Below are 25,087 nucleotides of genomic sequence, written 5' to 3' on the forward strand. Positions count from 1 at the left end.
CTATATATATATATATATATATATATATATATATATATTTGTTATACTCGCTGTTATAAATATAGTGTCATATTAAGAAAACAAAAACATTTGTTAAATTCTTGTATATCTAGCATAAACTTGATATGAACGGTCAATATTTGTTTATACTTCTGTTAACATTATGTTCCTTTGCCAAAATGCAGATTTTACTATGGAAGATAACAAGGTACTTTTAAAAGCATACTTCAATTTAGACTCAAGAAAGCATGTACCCACCCCCGTCTCACCTCTGGTGAAAAACAATTGTCATAAATCCCTACCTGTAAACAAAAAATAGCTTTATCTCAAGAGCTTGGATTTAGTCATAACCAAATATTTCAAAATAGGCAAAGAATGCTGTTGTTTAGGGTGGGATCAGTTTATCTTTGCAGCCGGAGCATGTGTGGACATTTCCTTGGGTACTTGCATACTGTAGAGTAATATGCATTCTTTATGCACTTTTTTGTACATTTATTAAACCACCATTTCTGATCTGTCATGAAATAGTTTCTAATATATCTGATGCAGGCGCTAAAGACAATATCCACACAGTGCGGGAGGGCAATAAGTCTGTTAAAGAAATGTGGTGACCCCATGGTGTGTTAATGCATCATTAACACAGAAGAACATTGCACTGCTCTTGTTGTTTAATATAGAAAAGTAATTTCACCTATCATTGTATTCTTTTACCCCGTTATCATATTTTCCTCAATTTTTCTATCTTAATTTAATCGTTTGTTTTATGATGCTATGTTTTGATTTTTATCTATCCTTTTATATTGCTGAAAAAGCTCCAATAAATGTAAGTTGCTTCATTAACACTACAGTGCAGATTGTGGGTGGGTATCAAGCATCCAATAACGTGTATGAAATGGTGTTACAGTGTCCATCGTTTCATCTATAATACTTGCAGTTTATGTACATGGGAAAAACATAATAGCAACAGCTTCAGAAACAGAGAGTCCATCTGTAAGCCCTATAGGACACACTTGCAGCAAAAATTGCCTAGTCCATAATAGTGTAGAATATAAGAGGCGCATAAAAGGAGTTTTAATATGCCTGTTATGGAGGTAAGTATAGGGGTGGGATCGGGTGCAGACCCGCACTGTCTAACAGTCAAGCCAGTGGAAAAACAGTCATTCACTGCAAAACTGCTGCGGCTGCAATAAGTACTCCGTTCCCACAAAGTGTATGGAGTATACACCAGTACAGTATACCATATACTCACAATTAGTTACCGTTCCCCTTTCCTCCTGGCTTAGCGGTGCACCTGACTAAGTGTTCAACATCCCTCAATGGCATCTCTCCGATCGGTAGAAGATAAAAATATAGAATGATCAGAAGACCAGCCACTCCTGACAAAAATTAAAACTCACCAGCAAAAAAGTATAAAAAAAACTTATTAAACTACATAAAACGGATACTGATCCACATACAAAAAAAGAGACCTCCCACGCGTTTCAAGCAAAACCTGCTCTTTCTCAAGTAGTGTTCTTGAGAAAGAGCAGTTGTTTCTTGAAACGCGTGGGAGGAGGTCTCTTTTTTTGTATGTGGATCAGTATCCGTTTTATGTAGTTTAATAAAAGTTTATTTATACTTTTTTGCTGGAGTTTCAGTTTTTGTCAGTGTCACACACACACAGTGACACACACACACACACACAGTGACATACAGTGACACACAGTGACACACACACACACACACACACACAGTGACACACACACACACACACACACACAGTGACACACACACACACACGTCACCTCTCGTTCCGGCCGCCGCCATCTTAGTTACTCCGCGAGGGAGGAAGGGGGTCCTTCCGGCCGCCGCCATCTTAGGTGCTGCGTGTCAGCTGCCTGTCCCCCCGCCGGGGAGGGGGGGAGGTGAGTGGAGCATCGGGCGTGGGGGGAGGTGAGTGGAGCAGCGGGCATGGGGGGAGGTGAGTGGAGCATCGGGCGGGGGGGGAGGTGAGTGGAGCATCGGGCGGGGGGAGGTGAGTGGAGCATCAGGTGGGGGGGGGAGGTGAGTGGAGCATCGGGCGGGGGGGGGGAGGTGAGTGGAGCATCGGGCGTGGGGGGAGGTGAGTGGAGCATCGGGCGGGGGGGAGGTGAGTGGAGCATCGGGCGGGGGGGGAGGTGAGTGGAGCATCGGGCGGGGGGGAGGTGAGTGGAGCATCGGGCGGGGGGGAGGTGAGTGGAGCATCGGGCGGGGGGGAGGTGAGTGGAGCATCGGACGTGGGGGGAGGTGAGTGGAGCATCGGGTGGGGGGGAGGTGAGTGAAGCATCGGGCGGGGGGAGGTGAGTGGAGCATCGGGTGTGGGGGGAGGTGAGTGGAGCATCGGGTGGGGGGGGAGGTGAGTGGAGCATCGGGCGGGGGGGAGGTGAGTGGAGCATCGGGCAGGGGGGAGGTGAGTGGAGCATCGGGTGGGGGGGAGGTGAGTGGAGCATCGGGGGGGAGGTGAGTGGAGCATCGGGGGGAGGTGAGTGGAGCATCGGGGGGGAGGTGAGTGGAGCATCGTGGGGGGAGGTGAGTGGAGCATCGGGGGGGAGGTGAGTGGAGCATCGGGGGGGAGGTGAGTGGAGCATCGGGGGGGAGGTGAGTGGAGCATCGGGGGGAGGTGAGTGGAGCATCGGGGGGGGGAGTGAGTGGAGCATCGGGGGGGAGGTGAGTGGAGCATCGGGGGGGGAGGTGAGTGGAGCATCGGCGGGGGAGGTGAGTGGAGCATCGGGGGGGAGGTGAGTGGAGCATAGGGGGGGGAGGTGAGTGGAGCATCGGGGGGGGAGGTGAGTGGAGCATCGGGGGGGGAGGTGAGTGGAGCATCGGGGGGGAGGTGAGTGGAGCATCGGGGGGGAGGTGAGTGGAGCATCGGGGGGGAGGTGAGTGGAGCATCGGGGGGAGGTGAGTGGAGCATCGGGGGGGAGGTGAGTGGAGCATCGGGGGGGAGGTGAGTGGAGCATCGGGGGGAGGTGAGTGGAGCATCGGGGCGGGAGGTGAGTGGAGCATCGGGGGGGAGGTGAGTGGAGCATCGGGGGGGAGGTGAGTGGAGCATCGGGGGGAGGTGAGCGGAGCATCGGGGGGGAGGTGAGTGGAGCATCGGGGGGGGAGGTGAGTGGAGCATGGGGGGGGGGAGCTGAGCAGAGCACCGGGGGGGAGCTGAGCGGAGCACCGGGGGGGAGCTGAGCGGGGAGCTGAGCGGAGCACCGGGGGGGAGCTGAGGGGGGGAGGTGAGTGTGATGGGGTGTGGGAGAGGACAGAGAGAGAGAGAGTGGTGTGTGTGTGTGTGTGTGTGACACTGTGTGTCGTCACTCCGCCTCAGGCCAATCAGAGGTGCGGGGGCGGGCGGGCCAAGGGACCAATGAGATTTCCCCTAGGGACACAGGAAGATGCAGACAGGCATACAGTGCTTTCATTTTTATTATATAGGATGATGCTAACAGTTTAGTTTTGTATTTAATAAAGTGCATTGCATTTTAAAATGTTCTCAACCAGTTACAGTATCTCTACCACTTAGATGCAAGCATGCAGCCACCTATGGGGTGAAAGCCTGTCAGCACATTTCTATGGGTCTATTCTGCACAATAGTATTTGCATGGGTTGAATTAACTAGGTTATTGTTATGATGTGATAACAGTTGGGTAAACTAATCAAAGGGAGTTGCAATTATTCCCCATGGATCTCAACTACAGAGCTAAAATTGAATGCACAACTTAACATGTTCAAGCCCGGCATTATAGCACATGAAAGCATCTTGTATAAAGATTAACTTTTTTCAGGGAGTAACCTTTTATTTTGGTTCTAAAAATTAAAGGCAATCTACTCCGGCTATTATACTTCTATATTGGGGAAATTCTACATGCAGTAGGACATTATTTATTTACAGTACGTATAGAAATTATCATGTAAGAATTGTCAGTCCATACTTTGTAATGATATGCAAAATATTGGTTTCAAAAATAAATAACACTATGTGTTTTTTTTAAATTGAAGTGTTTTACGTAGGTTAAATCAATACTCTTTTGTGATTAAGATAAATATATATATATATATATAAATAATGTTATTGTATAACAAGAAATATATGTAAGTTTATCATTCTTCATACAGTTCACGATGTCGTTACCTAATAACTGATCCTTCAGATGTGTGCACATATACTTTCTGCGATGAAATGTCCACTGAACCTAAATCCGTGGTCACGAGCTTTGATTTAATAGTGGACCTTACTGACCACACAGGCACTCTTATGTCTTGTAACTTATCTGGCAGCGTAGCCGAGGAAACATTATCATGCACGGTAGATATCTGTATTTATTAACTTATAGAACATTTAAGATGATTACATATGTAAAAAAATAAATAGAAATCTCCTATTTTAAGGGAATTGGTTAGTTACTGACCCAAATGCATTAATAAGTCAATTGGGGGATTTACATGGTAATGTTGGACAAGCACACACACACACACACACACACACATATATATATGTGTGTGTGTATATCAGTACTTCTAATTCTTTTCTAGAATTGCTGCTGTTTCCTTTTACAGAAGTACTGTACTGTTATAATGATTTTTCAAAATTAATTTCCTTATGTTTGATTTAGGTAGATGAATTTTTCAATTTATCAGAAGATCAGAAGACAACTTTGAAATGGAATTTTCTATTGGAACGCTGCAAAATCTATTTAAAGGTTAGCATGCTTGTAAAAGATATGTCATAACTATGATATTTTGTACTTCAGTATTATTTTGAGCTCTTATTTCAAACCTCAATTGAGATTTAATTGCCCTCAGGAATGACATAAATGGCACTCATGTTGAAAACACCAATAGTAATGCACGATAAAGTGGGTTCTTTTTAATTGGAAATGTGGCGTAAACAGAAAGTCTTCAAATGTAGTTTTTAGGAAAATGTTTTATTAAAAACGTTAACTCTGTTTAGTTGCATATGAAAGGCTGGGTTACAAAATAAAACTATACTTAAAGCAGCAGTCTGTGCTGCCCAAATTATTTTGGTGGATATGTTTACATTATCTTTCTGGCTCCACCGGTCTCATGGAACTCAACCACATGGCGACCGGCTCCAGCGACCTGCCAGTTGCCGGTAGATTTAATGTTGCGTTTCCTTGCCAGAGAACAATATGGCCGCTAGGCTGAGTTCTGTCGAAAGCTGAAACATCATCTGGAAATTAGTCATCGACTTTCTATTGGTGACACAGGCACAGGCATCCGCTCTACGGGACACCCCAATTCTTTTAAAGTAATAAATAAAATTAAAAAAATATTTTGGGGGTGGGCGGAGGGGCTTGCTGCTTTAACATACCTAACTCACAAAATCAAGACTATCAGTAGAAGCACATTTTGATATTACTTTAAGCTGCATTAAATATGCGTATTTAATGGTTGTGACGTCTTAAATAACATTTCCAATCAATTTTAGATTGTTTTGTCAACAAATTCAAGAAATGGAATGAGAGTAAATGTGGTCTCCTGCAAAATGGCAGATCCCATTGAAGCAAGTAAACGTTTGCCCAGAAGAGGGCAAATGTAAAGCATCATTGAATGATGAACCAGTATTTTTTTTAACTCTATAGTTTGTTGCAGTGTAGAGAAGGATTGTTCTCAATATTTAAGTACCAACCGTGTGGAATTGCCTACAGTTGCTAATGGATATATGACTAGCACAAGTATAGGGCTGCGGCCACGCTGCCGCTGAGCGCGCTCATGCTTGAGATCGGCGACGTTACCAACTCTAAAAGCATGAGCGCTTGGCTGTCCTTCTGCAATTTGCGAGCGCGAGCGGGGCGTTTAAGGGAGGGAGTGTGTAATTGGCTAGATCGGAACGTGTTATTGAGGGAACTATCGTGATGTAATTTTGGGTCATGTGACCCTTCTGAGCGCTTGGAAATCAATTTTCCCAAGCGCTGAGCATTGCCGAGCATACGTGCACGTGCGCACAAAGCGTCAGCATAGCCGTGCTCATTAGCTTACATTAAAGTGAGCGCACCAAGCATGAGCGCGCTCAGCGGCATCGTTGTCGCAGCCTAAAAACATGAATAAGACAAAACGATTTCATTTGTTATTAATCTGGACAAAGATCAATTTATTTTGAGCTTTCTGTTGTGTATTAAACAAAATGTTTAAAATTGTCAATCGCTTATTACAAGTTGTGGTTATGTAGAATTTACCAATAAACACATCTATTTCATAAATGTATTGTTGATATATATGTAAATATTTGTCAAACACCTCTAAAGATAATAGGTTATTATTTAATTATCCGTTATTTATTATAATTTAAAGGAGCAATCTTTTTGCATATTTTGAAATTTGCATAGATTTAGCCACTTCACCGTGTGCATATAAATCAAATACTGTATGCCATCTTGTGGCAGGCTCTCTTTGCTACATGTAATTTCACTTTTTTTTCTCACCATTATGAGTTAGGCATTCAAATGTATCAGATCAAATGAACACAAATAATTTCTTCCAGTTATCAACCGCACTGAGATACTTTCAGCATTTTCATTCCATTATGATTGTTTTTGAACCTTAAACTTCATACTGATTATTTCATCAATTCCTGCCACCATCTCGTCGTTTTCTTGAACCGATGCGACTCCTTTTGGCGTCCCAGTCAGAATGAGATCTCCTTCTTCCAGAGTTATAATTTTACTAATATAACTAATAAGAAATGGGATGGAAAAAATCATTGAAGACGTGCTCCCCTCTTGTCTCAGCTGGCCATTTACTTTCAGCCATATCTTTAGATTGTGTGGGTCTTGTATTTTTTCTTTGGGTATGAAGTCACTGACAGGACAAGATGTGTCAAATGCTTTTGCCAATGTCCAAGGCAGCCCTTTCTGCTTACATTCATCCTGCATATCCCTGGCGGTCATATCCAGACACAAAGCATAACCTGCCACGTACTCCATTGCAAATGACTGAGGTATTTCTCTTCCTCGCTTACCAATAACAACCCCAAGTTCAACCTCATGGTGCAGATTGTTGGTGTAATAAGGCATGAGGACTGCAGCACCTTCTTTAACATAAGCTGAAGGTGGTTTAAGAAACAAGACTGGATCTGTGGGGACTGCGTTTTTAAGTTCTTTGGCATGTTCTGCATAATTTCTTCCAACACAGATAATTTTTTTACCCCATTCCCAAAAACTGCTTAGATTTTTATAGGAGGCCATTGTATGGCAAATATCCTGTTTACCTCTCCTGATGTGATTGCTAAAGAAAATGTAATCTTTTAAAAATTTCCTTGGGTTATAAACACAACTTGAGCATAACTGATATTTCCTGGTTCTGAAAACAAAGAAATAGGAACGTTAAAAGTGCAAATGTTTTACTATTTTTTTCAAATCAATCACACATTCTCAAACTGATCATCAAACTGCAAGAATTGTTTGCTTCAAATTAATTTGTCAATTAGTTACAGGGAAATGGCTATCACACTTTAGTGAATATGCCTATGTGCAGAAGTTAGAAGCTGTTTGTCATCATGTCCCCCCCCCCCCAAAGCCCTCTGTGCTGTTTCTCATCTTGTTTCATGTGAGTGGAATGTTAGCACTTTGTCTGCAGATTGTCCAGAGATGCTGAACACAAGTTTCCAACATCACAAAAGTCTGTAAAGAATCTACATTTCTTTTTAGATTATTCTTCCAACAAGAAGTCTGTTTACAACTTTATTTTAAAAAGGAAGATATGGTTTGTGTTTCTCTGGTGACATTCTGTAATGGCAGTAACAAATATGGTGTGCATTAAGGGATCTTTTTAACTTGCATACCAATGGCTAAGGACATTGAAACTTTGGCCTCTGAAAATATCTGGGGTAAATGCTGAAATCCTTCAGTGTAGTCATGTGCTGTTTGTTATGCAAGTACACGGCAGTGGGGAATTATTTATTCAAGTTTATAATTAAGTATGCATGTGATCCTGAGTAAATGTGTACACATTTTTTGTTGCAAATAGTTTAAAATTGTAGGTCAGTGTTTTTCAACAGGGGTTCTAGTAAACTATTTTTTAAAAATAATAATACACACAATAAATATAACAAAATGTATTTGCACGTGTTGATTTATATTAATTGTAGGTTTATTAAATGTTACGTTTTAAACAGCCACGGTGTGCGCCATAAAATGTGCTTCTTGTTAGAGATTGGTTGGTAATACCAACTTTTCCTCTATTATTGATAATACATTTCAAATCAGAACATAGGTAGCACCCAGTGCCACTCTAGGCATTAGGGCTAAAATCACATTTACAATACTTATTACACCTAACTAGTGAGCGGTATATTCTCTTCTGATTTTGTGGGGGTTCCTTGGAAGCCTTGGGCCCGCCAGGCATCCCTAAAGGATTCTGTGGCAATTTTCAGGTCATTTTGTACGAAATACAGAAGAATTTACAATGCATCTGATCTCGGACACACTATTAGAGAGGGCTGTGGTTCCTTACAATGCATCTGATCTCGGACACACTATTAGAGAGGGCTGTGGTTCCTTACAATGCATCTGATCTCAGACGCGCTATTAGAGAGGGTTGTGGTTCCTTACAATGCATCTGATCTCAGAGGCGCTATTAGAGAGGGTTGTGGTTCCTTACAATGCATCTGATCTCAGAGGCGCTATTAGAGAGGGTTGTGGTTCCTTAGGCCTTGGCCATGTTTGGCGCTTGCTGGTGGAAGCGTGCTGACGCGCGCTCCCGCTCAGCACTGAGCCCCTACAGCCGCAATTAGAGCGGCTTTAGTAGGGGCTCACCTGCGCTTCCGCGCGCTTGCGGAAGCGCAGGTCTTAGGGGAATTTAAAATTCCCCCGCTTGCCGGCGAGACAGGTCGGTCACGTGAGCGGTTCGCCCAATGAGGGCGAACCAGCTCCGTGACGTCACTGGCCGGGGGCGGGCTAGTGACGCGCCCGCCCCCTGACGGCCTGCTGAGAGCGCTTGCGGTAAGCAACCGCAAGGCCAGGGAAAGCACCCGCTTTCCCTGAGCCTCAGCGCGCCTCAGCACGCCAGCGGTAAGCGTGTCCGAGGCCTTACAATGCATCTGATCTCAGACGCGATATTAGAGAGAGTTGTGGTTCCTTACAATGCATCTGATCTCAGACGCGCTATTAGAAAGGGTTTGAGTTCCTTACAATGCATCTGATCTCAGACGCGCTATTAGAGAGGTTCGGGTTCTGCAGAATTTCACAATATAATTATAGGGTTCCCTAACTACAAAAAATGTTAAAAAACTGTTGAAGGTGTATACATTAAAGTGTGTAATTACTGGAAACAGGGCAGTGTTATCCATACAGTAACTGCTTCTTGGATGAGATATAAAAAACAAATGTACAACACGTGCAGTTAATGTACAGTGGAAAACCTGGAGTGCTTTAGCCTATAGCTGTTTAATTTAGATCAGCGAATGTATGTGACTGGAATTCTACATAAGAGAAACATGCGATCATACGCACTTTAACCCAGTCTGGGACTCTGGGAGCCGGATGTGGAACAGAGCAAGACAAATTGTACAAGACTAACATTCAATAAGAATACATTTTCTTGTCTCGTTTCACATGCATTCTTACAGGCCTACAAACCATAGTTTTACCTTAATACACGAATAATGTCTCATTGCAAAAGACCATATATTAACACCCTTAAATAAAACACACTGCTGTAAAGCATGCATGTCACCTTTCGCTTTGCATACGGCATATACATTTATATCATGATATAAAAGCTTCAGTAAGGATCTGCTCACCAGCTGCACAGCTCACAGCAGGACACCAAGGAATAGGAAGTAACTCCCAGGGAGAGCACACTGGCAAAGGGGTAATGCAGTTGTATCTGCTCATGATTAAAGCAACGTACAATTAACTGACGGAAACGGCAACTTAATCAACGTGTGATACAAATAGAAGAGTAGAAAATATATGTTTTATACAAGTTTAGGTTTGGATTTTAAACACTTGGTGCGGGCCATAGTAAAATGATCTCCCCCTGCACACGTTTGTAATGTGGTATAGACCACAGATCACAGTCCTTCAAGCATGTGTTTTTTTTTTACTGTATGAAATATAGAAGGATTCTGTAATTGTTACTATTTTCATAGAAACAGAACAATCTACTATGGACACTTTGAAAACCCCACAAACAATAGTGAGGATTCGACAGATCTTTTGTTTTTGAAGCAACCTGAACGTATACGAAATAATTGTGCATATTATCTGCTTTTAGCTCAGTAACAGATTTAGATATTCTTGTACCCACTCACCATTGAAAGAAGAAGAGGTAGTAAGAATCACATGGGTCCCAGTCAGTTTATTCTTTAATTTAGGGAAACTATTAAACTGGATGTTGAACTCTACAGAATCAGCTAACTTTACTGTACAACAGCTTCATAGTTATTCAAAGATTTATCAAATTACCTTCCTGTATTATTTGTGTGATAAGTGATGCCATCTATAATATTTAACAGACACTGCTGGGTATGTTTTTTTGGTCAAAATACAGTAAAGGTACACTATATTACTGTATATTTGTATCATTCTCACAGGAAGAGATACGTTTATTTTCACACAACAACATTGGATATGGTTGTTGTATTGCAGCGGAGTCAATAGCACATTGACTGTAATAATTACATACACGTTTCAAGTCTTTTGTATTTAAAGTCAGTGAAAATCAGCATTTAAAATGAATGTGGTCCATAACCCATCTGTGTAATTGCACTGACCAACATCGATTAACATTGTTGGCAATGCAGTTAATGTACTCCGTCAGAAGTGCTTTTTTTTTTACTCATTACTCAAAGGCACCATCTAGGGTCTAAAGACATTACTTGAAACAATAATCCCCAGGGCTCAAAAAAAGTTCAGAGGTGTACTTATCAAGGCAATTTTGTAGCAAAAGCAGGACACCTTTACCCTGCACCTACCTATCACAGCATTGTACTAAAATGTTTTGCTGTCTGCCCCAGACTAACACGGTGCACAGATTATAATAACATGTATCACATTCTGCATCTTTGCCCCAGCTTGCACCTTGGGGAGTCAGTAGGAGTTGTTGGGGAGAGTTAGGCCCGTTTTATAGTGGCGGGCGCGTGCTACACCGTGCACGCGCGTGCGGATTTTTAGTTGGCTGACGTTAGTCAGCCTTTCTATAGATGTGCCGCGCGTGCGCGCACGGCAGGGAGAGGGGAGCCGTCAGCCGACAGACAGCGGCAAAGATGAAGAAATCTTTGTACACTATACAGGCAGTCCTTGTTTTACAACGCTTCGCTTTACAACGAATGGCTTATCCAACGCTATGCAATGCATACCTATGTTCATTTTTACAACGCCAAAATGGCTTATCCAACGCTCTTACGATGCTTTGCAACGTTGTGTGTGTGTATATATATATATATACACATTCACATAAACAACGTTGCAAAGCGTCGTAAGAGCGTATATATATAATATAATACTATATAATATTATATTATACTATATAATATATTATTTATTATGTTATATTATATATATAATACAGTATATACACTATATAATTTATGTGTGTGCTGCATATCTTATTGCCTGCATAAAATATTTGGTGTATTTTAGTGTTAAAAATGCCTTCAGGAACGGAACCTTTCATTTAAACAGTGTTCCTGTGGGAAAACGTGTTTCGCTTTACAACGTTTCGCTTTACAACGCCATTTTGAGTAACGCATTGTGTCTGATAACCGAGGACTGCCTGTACAGCCTGGTTTCCCTTTCTTCCCAGCCTGTTTCTCTTGCTTTCCATCGAACCCCACCCTTCTTTTCACGCTTTCTCCATACATAGGACATGTTATTTGTTGTTTTTTTTATTGGGTCATTCCCCCCCCCGTGCTGCTAGTGATATTGTGACATGTAACTGCTACTCCGTCCAGTGTTTCATTTATTTATTTTTGTCATGACTCTGCTGCTGCTGCTGCCAAGTTAGCTACTAATTAATTTCAAGGGGGGGTTACCTGAGGTTATATGCAAGGAAAGAACAGGGCAGTTCAGATTTCAGATAATTCTCGCAAACCATTTTATTATCAGATCCAATATAACGTTAATGCCTCCTCAGCTGAATAGCAAAATAGCCCCTGACTGAAGAGATTCTTCCACAGAGTCTGGATACCTAATGGCCCATTTGCTCTCTGACTAATGAATTCCCATTGTTGTAGAAAGGAAGCAATAAACCAGAAGCGATACCATTTTTTAACATGTGTTTTCTTCTTTTCCAGTGTGATCATTGATTATTTATGTATTAGCCTTATCAACACACACAGTCTGCACATGCCAAACTTTATTTAATTACATAGATATACTTATATTAACTATTGACCCAATAGCAATTTGAGCATGTCGTGCAGAATAGGATTATTGTGTTAGGTTACAGAGATATCTTCAAGCTGATTGTAGTCACTGATTTTGGGAGGTGCTGGCATTTTCCATCAGAGCCTTGAAGCTGAAGTCTGCAAAAAGTATTCACTTGTTAAGTGATGCAAGATATACAGAAAGGTGTTTGAACTGGAATATAGAGAGCTTGACAAATCAAAGGCTCTGGCTTGTTTCTCCAACACTTTAACTGCGAACATTTTATTTTAATAGAAAATAAAAGCCCCTTACAAAGAAGTTGTGGTTGTTTTAGGTATGGTAGCAGTAAGAATTAAGTCATATAGAATCACTAGACACTGAAATACCTGTGATAATTTAGGTAAAAGAACAGCATTGACACCATTGTACTCTGAAGTGCTATTTATTGCAAAACATACATTCACTCTTATGTTTCAGCAGTTTTTTTTTTTTTATATATATATATATATAAGTGGAAAACACCACCACAAATAATTTATTCCCAAGTCATTCATCCCTTTTGCTGCTGGATAATGAGTTCGTTTATTTTTAATAGAATATTGCATGGCCATTTTCAATTGAGCTATGGGTTAAATGTACATCCAGGCTACAATCTGAAAAACACGGCATATGTATTTATAGCAAAGATCGAATGGCGAAGGTTTTCTTATTATGATTCCCCACCAATAGATGTGTATTAAAACCCTGTAATCATGAAAACATCACAAGAGCATCAAGACGTGTAAAAATTAAATTTAAAAAAAAAAAAATGTAGAAGGAACATTAAAACAATTAGGTGGCAGAGGAAGCTGAATCAGAAAAATGCATTATTAACATTAGACAAAGTTTACTTGTATTGTAATATATTAATATATTTTGTTTATACAGCACATTTCAATTTAAAAATGATACACAATGATCCTTCAGAGGCGTTCACACCATCTTGGAAGCACATCTGCAATTCTGTTCCTCGTGACACCGTCCAAAAGTGGGAAAATTAACAAATGATGCTGTTACTACCCAAATAAAAGTGGGTATACTGAGGTACAGGGGGATAGGAGGATTTGACTGTGACAGTAGGGGGTAACCAGGCTCTCAAATAAAGGTTAAGTGCGATTTGGTTACCCCTGATGTGTTTATAAGGGTCCAAAAGAGTTATATCTTGGGCCCAGTAACATTGACATAGTACAATGTATTGCATGTAATAAAAGTATTTTTTGTGTTTTTCCCTTTCCGGGCATGTCAGCGAGCAGGGATTGCTAGGGTATGAATTTCAAGGGGGGTTTTGCAGAGGAACCGTTGACAAAATGTGCCTAAGAGGTTGGTGTCCGGAGTTCTCAGTTCCCCCATAAATGTACCTCATGCCTCTCAGATACACGTAGGCACATTGTCCCGGCAATACCTCCCCTTGTAAACGCAAGCGTGACTCACCACTAGGGTACCCTGTATCAGCACAGCCCAGAAAGGAGAATGGGGCACAGGGATAAAACATATATTCCTGTATGAGGGAATCCCTAGGTAAAGGGGGGTACCCCAGCTCGTGCCCAGGTGACCCTCAACTGTATATAAGGTTGAGGGGGGACTCTGAAAGCCCAGACTGAGTCTATGAGAAAGTGTGTGGGGAATAAGGCAGATAGAAATAAAACTACAACAGTTTTCCTGTTCTGTCCCTGTTCCCCAAGACTCAGAAATATAGTAAAAATATGCTTTATGAAATGTAGTGTGTTTTTACATTCGGAACCGATGTCCAAACAGGCTGCCCGAGCTAACCCATAGGCGCCTGTAAGTCTGCTGGACATCAGAGTTCAAAGCAGTCAGAGGAAGTCCAGAGGTGTGAACAGCATTTGGTCAGCAGGGAAGGCAGAGTACCAGGTCCGGAGATCAATGGCAGTCCTCCGGGATGCCACTTGCGCTGCCAGACCTGGTGGAGAGTGTCATTGAGATAGTCAGGGGGAAAGGTGGCAAGCTTGGGCATGTCCATTGGTCATGTCAGATTTCCCGCTGACCCGGCTTTTCTAGCCGGCGTGGCCCTGATTGGTTGCTTGAGAATTTTCCCACGCGTTAATTGGCTGCTGAGTTTTGTGAATGAAACTCAGAATACTATAAGAATTGATGAGCCAATCAGATTCGTAGTCTCGAGTAGTAAGAGCGCGGGCGGCTTTTCAAAGTTGCTTCGGCGCAAATAGCAGAGCAACCGGCTTTAATATTAATCCTGAAAAGCCTGCCTGCCAGAGTCTAAGTCCCGACTTTTGCGCCCAATTTCTCAGATACGATCGTAGAGGACGCAGCTGGGATTTGATGCCAATTTGAGTTCCAGGAGATTTGGACTAACTCGCGGTCAGGAGGCACCAAATTCTCAGAAGAGAACGTAGCGGGGGTGTGTGGAACTTTATGCCGATTTGGGTTCCAGGAGATTCCGAACTAGGTCCCGGTCAGGGTAAAACTCTCCCATAGAGTTCCCTGCACCTAGGAAAGTCAAGTTTTCGACCCCAGTCACAAAGTGTGTCTTTTTGTCTGTAATTTGTGTATCGTTGTGTGTTAGTGAATTTATGCGAATAAACTACATTACCTTGTTTTGCTCAATGTATGATCCCGGTAAAAAAGGTGTAAATAACCTTGTCTTCCGTGATATTGTCCACAACTGCATAAAGGACTAAGTTAGGTGTGGCCAATTTCAGGGCCTCCAACAGGTCAGGTTTTAAGGATATCCCTGCTTCAGCATAGGTGGCTCAAAGATTGAGCCACTTTTGCTGAAGCAGGGATAGCCTTAAAACCTGACCTGTTGGTGGTTCTTGAGGACTGGAGTTGGCCACTCCTGAATTAAACCTTAACCACTGTGCACCACTCCAAAAACAAGGTTAAACCACCAACCCAACTCTAGAAGAAGCTATTATTACAGTTTTGTCTTGTAGTGAAATATTGCCCTGAATGGTCAGAGCTCCCCGACTGTTGTGCAACTTCTCATATGCCCGAGACAACTGCAGGCTGCGTCACTGGTCTCTGAAGTGGTCATTTAGGCTAGGTCCTCGTTGCTGATGGCGGCGTGCGCCTCTCACCACCTTTCTACCTGGCCCCGGTGTCTCCTTGCTTGGTGCACGTCAGCCAGCAGGGGATACAACAAGATTGTGTTCTCGTGCGGACACGCGTCACATGGTGCGCTGAGCCAATGAAGAGAGGAGATCGCCGGCAGCCTGGCATGAACAGGGGAGCGGGGGTGTATATATCCAGGCACACAAAACAGTAACTAAACATGCTAGTTATATATAGTGTTGTATGTACATAGATATAGATATTTCTTGGAGGCCCCTGACAGAGTTAATGTCACACATCACCTCCAGCAGCAACTTCACAACTCCAAACTCTCCTTCCTCAAGTGCACACACAACTAAATGTTTGTACTACAGCTTAATCTGGACAAGAACGTTTCCTCAAAGCCAAAAAGTAGCACCACATTCAGGTTAAAAAAAAAAAAACCCACCACATCAGATCCATCTTCTCTCACTTATTACAGGTCTCCCTTCTGTTGAGGACACATCTTTTCAGCATCTCCTCAAACTAATCGCTGCCTATCAAGTTCATGGCCGCGCCCACCCGCCCCATTTAGCCCATGCCCCCCGCGCTTCTGATCGCTGCCTACAGACAGCGGGTTAGCGCATGTTTGACCCAGCTGGTGCTGTCCCAGGCTTATATACATTCAAGTAAAGATTTTTTTTAAAAAGCAGAAGAGAGATAAAACGTGACACTGAATAACAGTGTACATTGCTGGCATGAAAACATTTAAAAATAATTAATTAAAAATCTCAAAAGAAGAAAAAATATATATATCATTGCATTTTTCTGCAAATTCAATCCGGTGTTAAAGGATATTGTGAAACATGGAATAAGATGCACTTTGATTCTCAGTCACTGAAAGAATAAACTTTTACTTGCATCAATGAAACTCAAAAAAAATAGATAGATAGGAGATTCATTGATACAAGTAAAAGTGTATTATTTCAATAGTCAATTAGATCAATATTTAAATGCAGTCATGCATGCTTAACTAAATTTATGTTTTGTACTTTTTAAACAGCAAGTGAAACAAATGTTACATATTTGCATTTACGCAAAATGCTTTGTACCTTACTAGCAAAACTCAAGTGCGTTTTGCTTTTCAAAACAATTGGGGAAAAAAAAAAAAAAAGTATTAAACATAACATTTAATTTAAAATGTGCAAAAAAAGGATGAGACCAACCCCAAATAATAGCTTCTAGAAACAGAAAGGGCGTATTGCAAATTTAGAGTGGGATTTAGTAAGCGCTGGTGCAAAGTATCCGTCTCCGATCCGATGTCAACTGCTATTCAAGTTAAATGGCAGATAATGCCAGATGGGAGTGCGATACCCTACATTGGCGGGACGTGAATGCCGGCGTTCCATTCAATCTCTTGGCACCTTGAAACTATCCTTCTCCTTACGGATTGCAGCCATTGTAGAGATCGGATCACCTTTGCCAGCATGCTGCTGGACAGATTTTTCTCTGCCAATACAAAAAGACATGCAAATTCATGTAAACAGCACAGAGAGTGTGTGCAGTAGAATACATAGTATAACTTACACACATAGTAAAGCATGGCGTAGATTCCAATATTTGGTGTATATAACGCCACCATTAGCATATAGCCAATAAAAAATAAATAAATAATAATAATATATCACTTGTGAGCACATTCACATGTCTTATACGGGTCTGCCACCCTGCCTTTCACCATTATCACCTAGCATACAGTGCTCCCACTGCAGCAAGGGATTCTGGGAAATGACATGCAAATCAGCACACAGTGCCACCTTTTGCCTGAAATGTTTACATGGAACCCTTATAAGCTAATGCTCGCTGTTCACACAGCATGGGATTAGATGCAAAGCCAGTGAAATCACTCACAGACATCTGTTTCGACCTTTTGGAGATCTCTATATCTACACATACTTACATCTTAATTAAATGTGAGGGCTCTGTTTCTATTATTATTTTAAAAAAAATTAAATAAAAAGTGATTAGTAACAAAGACACAAGTGGGAGACGTATTATATTAACATGGAAGGACCAACACGGATACCCACGTCCTTTATCTTTTATGTAAGTGAGCATAGTGTGCTTCTATTCATTTGAAATATTCTCATACTCATTTGTGCTCGTTTTATTTTCTTCTTTAAAACTATACCAGGAGTGGCCAACTCCAGTCCTCAAGACCTACCAACAGGTCAGGTTTCCAGGATATTCCTGTTTCTGCACAGATGGCTCAATCGGTGGCCCAATCAGTGGCTCAGTCGAAGCCAGGGATATCCTGAAAACCGGACCTGTTGGTAGGTCTTGAGGACTGGAATTGGCTACCCCTGATCTATACATATAAACACATACCTGACTCTCAGAAAAGGGTTGAATGTAAATTCTTCTGCGATAGTGGAAGGTACAGTGGGTTCTCCGCTGTTGTATTTGTCCTACAAGATAATGCAAACTGTCTTACTATAGAACAAAGAGCAATTTAAGCAGGAAGGAGAAAAAGGTGTCATTTGCTTTTTAATTCATTATCTTTCCATATACGTAGACTTGCTTGGACCAAATAAAAGTAAATTAAAATTACAATTGTAGGTTCCATTTTTTCGTCATTCCATCTTTCCTGTAATTATTGTGCAAATATTAACCTTTTCCGGAACAACAAATTGCAGTGCAAAGTGTGGGTGGCCCACCCAGCAGTGAAACAGTAAACACCATACATATCGCAGGTCACCAGAACATAGCTGTCAACTCGAACATGTATCGGAGTGTGTAACAAACCAAAAATAAAATCCAGAATACCTTGGCCCAAGATAACTTCTGCTTTATAGAATCGTTGTTGGGTTCAACATGACAAGCAAACTTTAGGTTGTTGACCGTATACTCATGTCCACAGTAGACTCTCTTTGGGAGAAAATAAAATGATATTATTACTGATGATACGAAGCTTATGCTGAAGCAACAAAATAACCAGTTTCAGGGATCATGTTGCATCCCGAATAAGCTAAATATGTAATAATGTCATTAGGTGTTGGGTTAATGTTGCAAGTAGTAACACACCCAACACCAACCCCATCCCCTTTCATTTCCGAGGAGAAGGAGGAAGAATTTACCGTTTCGGGAGGCAGACGACCTAATATCTCAATCAGAGCTTTATACATTTCTTCAGCGGTTCCTTCAAAGAACTTCCCACACCCAGCAACAAACAGCGTGTCACCTGCAGGGTGGAGACACAGGACAATGTCACCACCCAATTATTGTCTCCATAGTCATATGAAACCCCATTTTCTTGTAAAAAAAAAAAAAAACACGCATCAGTACAGAACAAACATAATAAAAGTGTAATTTTTGATTCAATCAAAATAAAATAAAAAATATATACACATATATAGAAATAAGAATGCATGAAATTGGCATATAACGGAACCCTAGATTCTCACATAAAGGTGATGCCCCAACACAAGGAAAGATAGACTACAGTTATATATTCCCTGTGGATCATCAAAGTACATTTGTAGCTTGTTTAAACGCCCTACATGACTACCCTGGGTAATACTGGAGACACTGCAGTTGGGATAACTAGAGCTAAACTCTGGGAGCAATTTATTTGGCCATGATAAGAGTGGGTGAAATTCACAGACCTCACATTGCATTACACGATAACAGAATAACACGAAGCCTTACCTGTGAACACAGCAGGTGGCTCGGAGCTGTTTGGTTTAGTCACAAAGTAACAGATATGCCCCGAGGTGTGGCATGGGGTAAAGAGACATTTTACATGAAGAGACCCCACCTAAAAAACACATGGAAAAGAAAAAACAACATTCCATTGTAAAAATACACAACCCCTTCAGTGATGGAAGAGCCAGCGAAGAGTTAAACAAACATAGGCAAAGAGAAACGACATGCAATATATGGATATAGTAGCTACTCTGAAAAAGATTGATGTTTATAGAAACAAGCTACTATTTGTTTCTTTAAATATGTTTCTGTGGGTCAGAAGAACTTGCCTGGAATGTGGTTAGATGGGACACTTTCTGTGTTAGCGCTCCAATTCTGTCGTCTCCCCCATATACTCTTAACCCAGACACCATCTTCACCAGTTTCTCATTTCCTCCAGCATGGTCCCTACAGATTATACCAAGATGCGGTCAGTCATTTGGAATAACTGCTAAAAGTAATTTGTTTCAGTGTATATGGTCTGACATTTATGTCTTAAGTGCCTCCCCTTTGAAGATTCCAGGAAGCTAAAAAAATATTCTGCATCCTCACTTTCTGGAATCTGCACCATCTTATCATATAATTGGACCTAATCATTTTTGGGGGAGACTGTGGGCCCCATTTCCCCAGATGTTACAGTACATGATCAAAGCACCCAAGAGAAGGATCAGAATGAATACAAATGGGATTATACCAGTGGTGGTGTGTAGTGAGGACAGTTGTCAATTTGACTCCGTGTTTCTTGACTGCATCAACAACCTGACAAAGAAAACAAGACAAAGCCATGTTCATTTTCCAACATGCAATCATGTACTGTAAGCTGCTTCTTCCCGTCCTAAGAACTTGTATACTGTATGCCATATAACCATTACTGCATGGCTTTCAAGATTGAAGGATCCAAGTGAATGAGATTTTGGGATTGTGGACCAAAACGTTATTTTTATAGAATGACTGATTTGCAAGAGCGAGTCCCCACTCCCTGGGATTCCATTACCACAGAACATGAACGAGACTCCTCTCCAATGATCTACATTCCTTTTAAAATATTCAGACTGAATAGGCCTGATATTAAAGCTGGGATCTGCTGCTAAAATGTGATCTTAAATTTAAATCAATTAAGAATAACAGTGTCAGGTGTATGAAATGCATTCCCTTAGATAGAATTTATTCAAGGCCATGGCACTGCATGAAATGTATACTTTTACTGCCTCTCTCATGGAGGTTTTAAAATGCCATAGAAAACATTCTACACAGCGAGTTACGATGTTAATAATGTTTCCTGTGGGTTTTAACCCAGAGATCATTTTTTGCAGACAAATGAAGATGACACGATCCAGAACATGAACATTGTGTAGTGTATGAGGATATAGAATATGTATATACGTCTAATCTCCCCTATCTCATCAGTGCCAGAAGGCACCACACTGTGTTCCTCTGACACTGAAGGAGATTAAACAGACTACTAATATTATCAAAAAGGCACGTCACAGAAGCAGCTGAATGTTTACCTTGTGGGGTTGTACGGGATCCACAATAGCTGCCTCTCTGGTCTCCTCATCAATGAGAAGGTACATGTAATTGTCCGTGAGGGCTGGGAGCAGCTCAACCTTCATGTCAGACTGAGTGATCACTTTGGATTTTCGGAAATCAGACTCCGTTTGGTTCTGCTGGATGCTGGTACCTAAATAAGCAGAGCCTAAAAACCCAACAACAACAGTAATACATTACAGCAAGTCAGTATTCACCAACAATGCTTACCACAAGCGCCTCACCCCTACCACATGCAGAACTTATATGAGATCAGACTCCAAAAGACTGTTCATGGTCCCAAGGCTCAAAGTATCCGGCCGCTCCTCCTTCTCTTACCGTGCACCCCACAACTGGAACAACCTACCGGAGACTCTCACTGCCGCCACCAGTCTAAGTTCTTTCAAAACTAAAGCGGTCTCATTTTAATCTAGTCTGTAATTGTTACGTACACCTATAACATATTATCTCTAACTGTGCGTGCAATGTCTTGTATATAATGTATAACCCTGCTCACTTAATGCAACTATGTATTTGTCATCATAACTCTGTGCCCAGGACATACTTGAAAACAACCCCTCAATGTATTACTTCCTGGTAAAACATTTATAAATAAACTTTATGTAACTCACAGAAATTGGGATATTCCAAGATACCATTCCCATTTTACTATTAACCACTTTGCTGCCTGAGGGGCTTGTAACATGGCAACGTGCTGAATAAGTATCAAGGGATATTTTAAGATGCATCTACACATACAGTACATATATATTTTTTTTTCTCCCCTCAAAGACCTCATCAGGGATCACGTGTCACACTAGGTTGCAGGAATACTCAAAGCATAAGCCAGGACAGTGGAATGCATCTATTTTGTACGTGGACAATATATTTATTGGTAATCCCCAAACCCTGCTCTGTTTATAGAACACGAGGAGAAGTTTGGGAAACCCTGACATAGTATTCAGTATTACCATCAATACTGCATCTAAAAAAAGGTAAATCATGAACCTAGCTAGGTTGTATTGCAATTATAATTAAAACAGTGCAACAAAACAGATACATTGTGTACATTTATTTGTATCGGCAATGCACTAATCCAGTGGTTTCCAACCTTTTTTTGGTCAATGAACCCTATGAAATTCTGCGGAACCCCAAAGCACTCTAACAGCGAGTTTAAAATCAGATGCATTGGAAATTGTTCTGTATTTGGTGCAATTTTAAAATGACAGGAAACCCAAGGGTTCCTTATGAACCCTGGTTGAAAAACACGGCACTATGAACAGCCTTGTGTACAACATCTAATTTCCAGGATATAAAAACCTTGCTAACATTTGACAGGGAGGGAGCTGTCCCCTCTGATGCACTCAGCACTTTCCCCTCTTCTGACAACTTCTGTGCCACCTATAACCCTTTATCTATCCACTTCATGCATTTGCTCCGGTCACATCCCGTCTGCCTCAATTCGCTATTTGAAGAAAGAGGGAGATGTGAATTAAAAGCCAGTCTCAAGGTCAGGGGCATACACAATAACACAAACGTTCCAGTGTTTCTATCACGTTACCACACAAATATAATTGGAGTTGCCAAGGTGGCCATTCTCTCTTTATCTGAAAATGACAATTTACAGGTGCGAATACTGAAAGAATAGAGGATATGCACAAGCATTTTAAGTTGCAATTCTAGCTATATATTTTAGTTGTTTGGTAGCTACAAGCAACAGAAGTCTACAAACAGGTCAACAAACGAAAGGATTTCAACTGGAAGATGCACTCTTAATGACAAAAGGCAATTGTTCTGCAATATGTAGGCAACAACAAATTATTTAACAAAATAATAATTATATATATATATATATAGTGTTCGACAAACCTATACATTTGCTCGCCCCGGGCGAGTGGATTTAACATCGTGGCGAGCTCCTATTGGCCCAAGCAGCACACTTTTGGTACTAGGTGGAGAGTAGATTTTTTTGTGTGGCGAGTAGATTTTTTGGTGATTTGTCAACTACATACATACATACATATATATATATATATATATATATATATATATATATATATATATATATTTGTCCAGCTTGGCAACCAAAGCCACAAAAGGTGTTAAAAGAAGATATTCACAACTGATGTCCTGCTGAACCAATAAACAGACATGTTTCAGGCTTATAGTAATCACATCTTTAAACAATGGGGGACTTTTAGACAGGGTAAGTATGCGCCCAGACCTTACAACATAAAAGCCTATGCTATTGTTTCAGAACTTGTCGTTTTATTGTAAAATTATAAAACACAGAGCTTCACTGACAGCGACTGTCTATCAGCACAGAGGGCGTTCACCAGACATCATGCCAGCTAGTTACCCATTTATCTGCGTTACACAGACACCATTTGCAGTCTGCAAGTTTGCCCTATAATTCCCGTCACAACATTTACAATAGTTTTGTACACAAGTTTCCAAAAGTGAGTGTTAGGGACAGCCTCAGGTCAGTGAAGCTGCAGATATGAGCAGCCCTGCTGCTCACTCCTCCAGGAAAACTCTACAGGGATCAATGATTTCATGGAGAATATTACAGTAGCCATGACATCACACTTCAAAAGGTGGGAAAAAACAGTAGTTGCACATTGTTTTAGGGGGTTCTGGGCAGAATAACTTTAACTACATTTCAGAAACGTATGGATAAAACCAGGAGACCCCTGAATACTGAGTGGTACAGTACAGGAGCCTGTGTACAAAAGGGAGCGAGTAACTTGTCTTCAAGGCGATATAAAGGCATCTCTGTCAGAGCACCTGCTCAATCCCCATCCTCAAGAGGCACCAGATATCACTTCTGCACTTGTACATGCAAGAGATGCGAGCTATACATGGGAAGTCTAGAAGATCTCAAGTCTGGGAGAACATCCATCACTTAACTTTACACAGCAAACTCATCTGTTCTATGGTTGGCTCCTTTAATGTTACAATGCTCCTTTGATAACAAATGTGTTAAAATGTCAAATACTGCGCTAAAAAGGCAGATTTTTTTTAATACCTCGTCTCAGATGTACAATGACATTCACTGCGAGCAGACAATGAAATCATTAGTTTTACGACAATTTTAACCGGCATTATTTAACCCCTTCAGTGCCAGAGGGGCCAACAACACTTTGGAAAGTCAAGCCTCCCATCTGTCATTACTTCTTTTGGATGTGAATATTTTTTGTAGAGGTGGATGCTCTGCACTAAATCTCAGCCTTCTTCTGGCACTGAGGGGGTTAATGGTGCCTGTTTAAACTGATCATAGCTGGTTATGTCACATTGATTTTGCATTAAGTTGCACTCACTACCAGTCACAATATTGCCTGCCTGAAACCCTTTGCATGTCAGCAAGTGCAAGAAGTGTCAATATTTGGGGGGAGCATTGCATTGAGGTGCTGACCCCCTCTTGCCCCTTAAGAGGGGGTTACTGTTGTCTGCCTTTAACCCCTGCTGTTCCAGTCCTGATCTTTGCACCTGTAGAATGTGTGAATGTGTTGCATTTAAAGCTTGGAAGGTTTTGCATGGAGTTCCTGGGACCTGTCACCTCCTGTCCTATGACACCACATACCGACTCTGCACCCAGCCGCAGCTCCCAGGAAGGACAGTGCGCACCACAGCCTCCTCCTGCACCCAAAGAGCATCATCCTAAGGGGCTGGCTGCAAATTACACAACAGGAACTCCACTCACTGAATGGGTGGGTCTCTAATACAGAGAAGCTTTACCTGCATCACACAGCCAATCAGCATCGAGAACCGAGGACTGCCAACCAAGGGACGCAAGGACAGCCAGGAGGCGACGCTGCCAACCATTGGAACGTTCCATACCGAGTAACCAATCAGGGATGAGCACTGCAGAATGTCAACCAACGGGATTTCTATGGGCAGAATGCATGTCCGAGGCACATAGCGGCCATTTTGAATCAGGGCAAATACCCATTGGTGGGTGCTAAGAAGGGCAAAGTGTCAAAAAATGGGTAAGAACGCATAAATAAAGGCAACATATTCCCTACATAGCAAGTTGCTCTTCCAAGACCATCAATCGCTAACCTGTTGTACACTGAAAGAAAATAAAACACGTACGTATTGGTTTGGGCTCAGGCACAGCGGGTAACTAAGGTGGGATTTTGTGCTATTTACGCTTTTAATTATTTTTTTTACGAACCAATAGGGAATCTTGCCCTAATCCAAAATGGCCGCATGTACGTCCAATTCCGTCACGTGGTTGACACTGAGTGGGGGCTGGGTCCAATGGAGCCAATCAGCGTCGTTGGACTTTGCTCTGTCAGCCTAATATCTCTCCCCGCCCCCCCCCCTCCCGGCAGTGCTCGCCTCCCGAGTCCGCCCAGCGTCCCGCCCCCCTCCGGGCAGCGGGAGAGAAAAGAGAACCCACCACGGGTGCTGACCTCAACGGTCTC

The 25,087-nt window shown here is 41.8% G+C and overlaps 3 protein-coding genes across 11 annotated transcripts in view; 1 reads left to right on the plus strand and 2 right to left on the minus strand.

The window, feature by feature from the left end:
• MEIOB (meiosis specific with OB-fold) overlaps window positions 1-6,230 on the plus strand; it is a 24,453-nt gene extending 18,223 nt beyond the window's left edge. For all 4 annotated transcript variants that reach the window (XM_075565758.1, XM_075565756.1, XM_075565757.1 and 1 more), the window contains exons 12-14: window positions 4,126-4,315; window positions 4,623-4,709; window positions 5,459-6,230. In XM_075565758.1, coding sequence (XP_075421873.1) covers window positions 4,126-4,315; window positions 4,623-4,709; window positions 5,459-5,569 — 388 coding nt within the window. In that variant the 3' untranslated portion in view covers window positions 5,570-6,230. The remainder of the gene's footprint in view (window positions 1-4,125; window positions 4,316-4,622; window positions 4,710-5,458) is intronic.
• On the minus strand, window positions 6,076-9,826 carry FAHD1 (fumarylacetoacetate hydrolase domain containing 1). 2 transcript variants are annotated; one of them, XM_075565761.1, is made up of 2 exons: window positions 9,770-9,826; window positions 6,076-7,329 (listed from the first exon to the last, which is right to left on the minus strand). In XM_075565761.1, the coding sequence occupies exon 2, from the start codon at window positions 7,212-7,214 to the stop codon at window positions 6,552-6,554; it is 663 nt and encodes a 220-aa protein (XP_075421876.1). In that variant the 5' UTR covers window positions 7,215-7,329; window positions 9,770-9,826; the 3' UTR covers window positions 6,076-6,551. The 2 variants fall into 2 exon arrangements, with proteins under 2 accessions (XP_075421876.1, XP_075421875.1); XM_075565760.1 differs by having other exon boundaries at window positions 9,703-9,783.
• Window positions 9,827-12,309: 2,483 nt separating this feature from the next.
• Window positions 12,310-25,087, minus strand: LOC142463254 (hydroxyacylglutathione hydrolase, mitochondrial). Of its 5 annotated transcripts, XM_075565766.1 has the most exons (11): window positions 24,241-24,325; window positions 21,987-22,122; window positions 20,639-20,826; window positions 19,825-19,889; window positions 19,421-19,538; window positions 19,095-19,203; window positions 18,524-18,627; window positions 18,213-18,314; window positions 17,775-17,854; window positions 16,811-16,895; window positions 12,310-12,496 (listed from the first exon to the last, which is right to left on the minus strand). In XM_075565766.1, exons 3-11 carry the CDS (start codon window positions 20,741-20,743, stop codon window positions 12,476-12,478), a joined length of 789 nt encoding a protein of 262 aa, XP_075421881.1. In that variant the 5' UTR covers window positions 20,744-20,826; window positions 21,987-22,122; window positions 24,241-24,325; the 3' UTR covers window positions 12,310-12,475. The 5 variants fall into 5 exon arrangements, with proteins under 5 accessions (XP_075421881.1, XP_075421882.1, XP_075421878.1 ...); XM_075565767.1 differs by lacking the exons at window positions 21,987-22,122; window positions 24,241-24,325 and adding an exon at window positions 25,063-25,087; XM_075565763.1 differs by lacking the exons at window positions 21,987-22,122; window positions 24,241-24,325 and adding an exon at window positions 24,396-24,802.

The sequence above is a fragment of the Ascaphus truei genome, chromosome 11, assembly GCF_040206685.1.
Source record: "Ascaphus truei isolate aAscTru1 chromosome 11, aAscTru1.hap1, whole genome shotgun sequence".
In the NCBI taxonomy this organism is placed as follows: Eukaryota; Metazoa; Chordata; class Amphibia; order Anura; family Ascaphidae; genus Ascaphus; species Ascaphus truei.